At 46.2% G+C, this 6,507-nt stretch overlaps 1 protein-coding gene across 1 annotated transcript in view; it reads left to right on the top strand.

Annotated features, from left to right (window-relative positions):
• The window catches only part of LOC107730050 (brain-specific angiogenesis inhibitor 1-like), a 16,356-nt gene extending 10,861 nt beyond the window's left edge, over positions 1 to 5,495 (top strand). The window contains 13 exon segments of the mRNA XM_016540784.1: positions 842 to 945; positions 1,523 to 1,625; positions 1,716 to 1,866; positions 2,761 to 2,830; positions 2,921 to 2,987; positions 3,071 to 3,412; positions 3,494 to 3,589; positions 3,674 to 3,710; positions 4,020 to 4,654; positions 4,758 to 4,793; positions 4,887 to 4,991; positions 5,106 to 5,156; positions 5,249 to 5,495. Of these exon segments, the coding sequence (XP_016396270.1) occupies positions 842 to 945; positions 1,523 to 1,625; positions 1,716 to 1,866; positions 2,761 to 2,830; positions 2,921 to 2,987; positions 3,071 to 3,412; positions 3,494 to 3,589; positions 3,674 to 3,710; positions 4,020 to 4,654; positions 4,758 to 4,793; positions 4,887 to 4,991; positions 5,106 to 5,156; positions 5,249 to 5,446 (1,995 nt within the window). The 3' untranslated portion in view covers positions 5,447 to 5,495.
• The last annotated feature ends 1,012 nt before the right edge of the window (positions 5,496 to 6,507 follow it).

The following is a 6,507-nucleotide window of genomic DNA, read 5'->3' as shown; positions in this document are numbered from 1 at the left end:
GTGTGTGTGTGTGTGTGTGTGTGCGAAAATGAAGCGATGCTGCCGTTAACCGAACAGCGTTTATCACAGCCTCGTTCATCATCGATCATCGGGTGATCGGATCTGATCGTCTTTAGCGTGAGTTCGATCTTTATCTATCGACGGATTGATTGATAGCTAATAGAGATGATGCGGTGTTGTGAATCTGATGATCGATGATGGATCCGATTGTTTTCATGCACGTATTTGTTCGGTGCTTTAATGCGATCGTTGTTTTTTTATCTTTTTGGCGCAGAAGCAGTTGCCATGACAACCGCATCCGCAGCCCCGCGCTGTAATTATCAGCATCAGAGGGAAAAAAAACAGCCCTGCACTGCAACGCGACGCGTCCAAACACAACGCCTCCGTTTATAATCACATACGCTGTTTGGAAGCGTCGCGTCGCGCAGCGCAAGCGGGTTTAAAAGACCTGTTACATGCCTTCAGTGTGTGTGTGTGTGTGTGTGTGTGTGTGTGTCTTTTGAGAGGAAATATGATGGTGCGTTTCATTCTGCAAGAGCAAATGAAGGTGGAAAGCAGCGCATAATATAACACACTCACAATGTGGTGTGTGAAGTGTGTTACACTAATAATTTCAGAGGGGAAAATTGTCCACCTGCAGGACACACACACACACACACACACACACCTGCCGTCATTTAACTGTGCTAAAGTGGAGCAGCAGTGAAGGAATGTGGAGCGTCTCTCTCACCTTCACGTCTCCTTCACATCAGCTGCCCTGTTTCTGCCAGTCATTCTGTCCAGAGGGAGCTGTGTGTGTGTGTGTGTGCATTGACACTAATGTTACCGTGTTTCTTCACAGAACATGGATAAGTCTCTGTTGCCGTCGGTTACGATGATTGTGGGATGCGGGGTGTCGTCCCTCACCCTCCTCCTCCTCCTCATCATCTACGTCTCTGTGTGGAAGTAAGAAACTTATCATAATGCTTGATTTACTGATTGATTGATATGATTAATTTAATTGATGTGTGGTTTATTAATTGGTTGCATCAAAAAGGTTGCATTGCAAATGTTTTGATGTCATGAACCCATAAATTAGATGTTCACTACCTAACTGTGTATTTTTACATTTATACGTTAAAATAAGTCTAGAAGTATGTGTATTTTGGTTGCTAGTGGTTGCACTTTAAGAACCAGTTTACAGTATTAACTAGCATGCATATTGCTAGCATATTGGCTGATTATTAGTACTTATAAAGCATTTGAATTTGACCTTAAAATAAAGTGTGACCAAAACATAAAATATTACGAACTAAAAAGCCATTAATCTCATCATTAAAGACCAGAATAAAACTACAATTGTGTCAAATTCTGTATTGTATCTATTTTGTTAGAATAATTTGGTTTTATTTCTATCTATTTCCATACTCAAATATTTAAATATGGATATATATCTCTAAACTTTTTCTCAGACCCCAATCTGAAAACCCCTGGTTTGGTTGATTGAATTTTATTAATTGTTTTTTTTCTCTCTTCTTCTCAGGTACATCCGTTCTGAGCGCTCAGTGATCCTGATCAACTTCTGTCTGTCAATCATCTGCTCCAACGCCCTCATTCTGATCAGTCAGACGCAAGCGCGCAACAAGGTATAAACCCGAGCCTGAAGCTGACCGTTCGCAGCACACATCAGCTCCGATGACCAGCGGCTCACCTCTCGTTCCGTCTGTCTCTCGCAGGTTATGTGTGCCTTGGTGGCGGCGCTCCTGCATTTCTTCTTCCTGTCCTCGTTCTGTTGGGTCCTGACGGAGGCGTGGCAGTCCTATATGGCCGTCACGGGCCGCCTGCGTAACCGCATCATCCGCAAACGCTTCTTGTGTCTGGGATGGGGTGAGTGTGCGCGCTGCTGTTGACAGTGTTGGGGGTAACGCATTATAAGTAACGCGAGTTACTTAATCAGGTTACTTTTTTAAGTAACTAGTAAAGTAACACATTACTTTTTATTTTTAGAAGGAAATATCTGAGTTACTTTTTCAAATAAGTTACTTTGTTTCCATGTATTGAGTGACAGCTCTGGTGTTGCCATGGTGACAGAAATCAGGAGTAAGTGCAGAGGTTGTGTGTGAACATGATCTTACTGTAGTTCTAGACTAAATATCAATATGTGTTTACTCAAAAACAGATTCAGTGTTCCTCAAAATCAATACAAACAGTCAAATGCAAACTTAGAATATGACACAAACCTGCAATAATTAAATATGTTAAATAAAACAAATATCATTTATGTATTTAATCCCATTTTATTAACTAATGTCTTTGCTACTGACCTTCGATGATCCAATTCATCCATACTAATAAGCAAAAGAGACACATTTGTGTTTTATTTTTGTTATTGCTGAATAGCGTTGAAATTTCTTCTCCTGCGTCTTCATGTGATTAGTTTGAGCGGTGCCCTCTACTGTACAGATGTGAATTTACATTTCCTTCAGCCTGAGGCGCATTCATTTCACCTTTGGATGAAAGGGCTTTTACATTTGTAAAAGAAGAACTTTTAATATTAAAAACAAACAAGCAAGCCCTGCGCAGATTTAAAAAGTAACTCAAAAGTAATGTAACGCATTACTTTCCATAAAAAGTAACTAAGTAACGTAATTAGTTACTTTTTTAGGGAGGAACTCAATATTGTAATGCATTACTTCTTTCCCCAACACTGGTTGTTAATTCTGGAGAGTGTCGCGTGACTCGTGTGATGGGGTGTTTAACTCTCTCTGGATTCTCTCTCAGGTTTGCCCGCTTTAGTCGTCGCCATTTCGGTCGGCTTCACCAAAGCCAAAGGTTACGGCACCGTCAACTAGTGAGTATTTCCCATCTTGTTTCCCATCTTTCTCTTTCCATCTGTGTCTTTGTGAGTTTAACACTGGTGTTTCTTCTTCTTTCTGCGCAGCTGTTGGTTGTCTCTTGAAGGCGGACTCTTGTACTCGTTCGTGGGTCCGGCCGCTGCTGTCGTTCTGGTGAGGAGCCGCTCTTGGACACTGCATGATCGACAGCATGTGCAGTGTTGAGCCTTCACTGACGTCTCTTTGTGTGTTTTCAGGTCAACATGGTGATTGGAATTCTGGTTTTCAACAAGCTTGTGTCCAAGGACGGCATCACGGATGTTAAGCTGAAAGAGAGGGCTGGGTAAGAAATACTGTACACACCCAATTAAAAGCCAGTCACATTGAAGAGTGTGGAGCAAGTTGTATTAAATGCACTGTCCTGCAGGGCGTCGCTGTGGAGCTCCTGTGTGGTTCTCCCTCTTCTCGCGCTGACGTGGATGTCTGCCGTGTTGGCCATCACGGACCGCCGCTCCGCATTGTTCCAGATCCTCTTCGCTGTCTTCGATTCTCTGGAGGGATTCATCATTGTCATGGTGCACTGCATCCTGCGCAGAGAGGTCAGTACGTTCACAATCGAAGCACGTGTGCGTTTAACGTGTCTTTGAGTGTGCCAGAGCTCATAAATGTGTGTTTTTCAGGTTCAAGATGCGGTGAAATGCCGTGTGGTGGACCGCAAAGATGACGGGAATGGCGATTCCGGCAGCTCCCTGCAGAACGGCCACACGCAGCTCGTGGTGAGTCTACATGCAAGTATTCTCATGTATTTTACATTTTAACAACGGCATTTATAAATCAAATTTATTTTTTCCTGTGTGCAGTCTGACTTTGAGAAGGACGCCGACTCAAACCGACCAGGTGAGCATATAAACAAAAGATCGCCGCATTCATATTACCATAAAGCGGAGGTGTCCAAACCTGTTCCTGGAGAGTTTAGCTACAACCATAATTAAACACAGCTGAATCAGCTAATCAAGGTTTTCAGGATTACTAGAAACTAGAAGCTAAACTATGCAGGACATTGGCCCTCCAGGAGCAGGATTGGACACCCCTGCCATAAGGCATGAAACTTGACATGTTCTTATGTTTGGTAATAAGAAACTAGGGGGGCTTATCCAAGGCTTATCCATGCCTCATGATCTGACCTGCCTCTTTGCCTCCCTTCAGGTGGAATGAAGAGCTCCTCCGAGGAGAAGATGCCCCCTCCACAGATGCCCCTGCCCCTCGGCCCAAACTTCCACACCCTTCCATCCAACCCCAGCAGAAAGAGCCACATTCCCCCCGTCCCCGAGTACTCCAGCCACACGCTCACCCTGCGGAGAGAGAAAGGTTGTGGAGTCGACCCGTCCTGTGGCAAACCTGTGTACGTGTGTGACAGCGAGCTCTTCAAGCAGCTAAATGTCGATCTGGCCCTCGCTCAGGCCGAGAGCGTCTGTTCGGATGGCAGCGGTTACGTGCTCCTGCCCAACACCACCTCCACCCTTCGTGCCAAACCCAAGGACGACTCCAGCGGCTCCAGCAAATACAACATCAGCACCGAGCTCCCGCAGGCCCGTCTCATGCATCTGAGCGGAACCTTCGCCGAACCGCAAGCTGCCTATGCCGTCAAGACTCTCCCCGCCGACCGTGTCAGCGTATCGTATTCGGAGCGAGACTCGCCCATTCAGAACATCCACAACATCTCCAGCGAGAGTCACGTGACCAGCAGTCTGGGAGACACCTTCGACTCCATGAACTCCATGATGTCCAAGAGCGAAACCATCTCCACCTTGTCCATGAGTTCTTTGGAAGTCAGTGAGGGGGTAAGAAACGACATTTACTCTTCGTTGAACGCTGCATCTGATGAATTACGCAATGTACGTGATACTAAAGTTTGCTGTCGCTCTTTCTGTTTAACTCTCACAGAGGCAGAAATCTCGTTACGCAGAACTGGATTTTGAGGTAATTACTCACTACGGAGTTTTCCACTGTAGAGTCACATGAATTTAAATCAATAACAGTGCAGCATTAACCGTTCCCTTCTCTATCATGTAGAAAATCATGCACACACGGAAACGCCATCAGAACATGTTCCAGGACCTCAATAGGAAGATGCATCACGCTGAGAAGGACAGGGAGTCACCGGCATCCGACAGCAAGGTGAGCCGCCAAACTAGACGCTCATGTGTGGAACTGATCAGAGCAGCCATAATTTAACATCCTCGCTTACTCTCGTTGCTCAGTCTTTAGAGTAATGCTCTCTTCTCTCTGCAGTCTGTCAGATGGAGCGTTTCCTCCGCTGGAAGCGACAAGACAAACCACAGCGTAAGTGTCTCGATCTTTCGACTGCATGTGAAGGACGTTTTCTCATTCCCAACTGCAGGGTCTCTAACTCTGTTCCCGATGTCTCTTTCCAGGATAAGCAGCAGGGAGCAATGGATCGGTCCTGGGAGAGCATGAGCAGGTCACAGGCGTCTCCTCCTACCTGGGTCCGGAAGGACATGGAGCCGTTGCAGGCGTCTCCTCTGGATCTCCAGGGCGTGGAATGGGAGAAGGCCGGAGCGACCATCCCTCTGGTGGGCCAAGATATCATCGACCTGCAGACAGAGGTGTGAGGGCACAGCGTTTAACCCTGAACACCTCGGTCTGCTTTTGATTTGGGAAAGAGAGTGGAAATGAAGGGATGAGCATGCAGAGGGCAGAAGGTATAGAAGAACCCGAGAAGGGAGCGCTGTACCCGTCTGTCATTTGAATATGTGTCTCTCCGGCTTCAGAAGTAGCTCTCAGCTCAAGATGACACTGACCTCAGTCATTAGAAGGCATCTGAACAGGGAGAAAGGTTTTCCGAACTCCATGCGAGGAGAGATTCCTGGTTGGTTCATCGAGAGCTCTTCCCAACACGCTTCCATCTGGTCCAGGAGGTGGTGTGGACGCCCGCCTGTGCCCTTTCATTTTTCCGCAATTCCGTTTTGGAATGGGTGAATCCTCCCACAGGAGGGTCGAACGCTTTCTTGGCTGCTCGAGATTGGCCCTTTGCGGCACCTTCCAGAGCGTTCTCTTCGGTCAAGAGGACGACGTCTCCCATGAGCTTCTAGGGGTTGTTAGCTGTGCCAAATGGACACAGATGAACTGCCGTCGCTGTGGTCTTTGTTTTTAGCGCTTTGCGTGAAGCATTTCTGGACGCTTCCATCAAACTTTGGGGAAATAATTGTACTGAAAACTTGACTATAAAGAGCTGAGCATTTACTTTCCATGATTCCTCTGTTGTTATTGTAACAAGTTATTATTATGAATGTTATTTCTTTGTTCTTATGATCATGTTATGATTTTGATGATCGTGTTTCTCCTCTTGTCTTCATACCTGTGTTCATCGAGGTTTATTTTTAACTACTGAATGAAACCATCCGTTCATTCCCGAAAACAGCAGGAGGACGAACTATCCCAGCATGAGCAGCTGATATTCTCAGCATTCTGGGTAATGTAGTTGGAGCAGCAGTGACTGTGTAGCCTTGGACTCTTTGAGGACGAGCTGTTGTTTCCTCCTCCACTCCATTGGATCAGACCACTGTGTTCCCTCCATTCCCACCAGCGGCTCTTTCTACAGCCTTTTGAACGAAGCCCCAGCACACGTTATGGGCTCCTGCCCACCTGTGAACTTCCGCAGTGCCGGCGGGAG

Source organism: Sinocyclocheilus rhinocerous, unplaced genomic scaffold (genome assembly GCF_001515625.1).
Source record: "Sinocyclocheilus rhinocerous isolate Xijiao unplaced genomic scaffold, SAMN03320098_v1.1 scaffold1119, whole genome shotgun sequence".
Classification (NCBI taxonomy): domain Eukaryota; kingdom Metazoa; phylum Chordata; class Actinopteri; order Cypriniformes; family Cyprinidae; genus Sinocyclocheilus; species Sinocyclocheilus rhinocerous.
The sequence above is the reverse complement of the archived record's forward strand: the minus strand, read 5'-3'. Positions and strand labels throughout refer to the sequence as shown.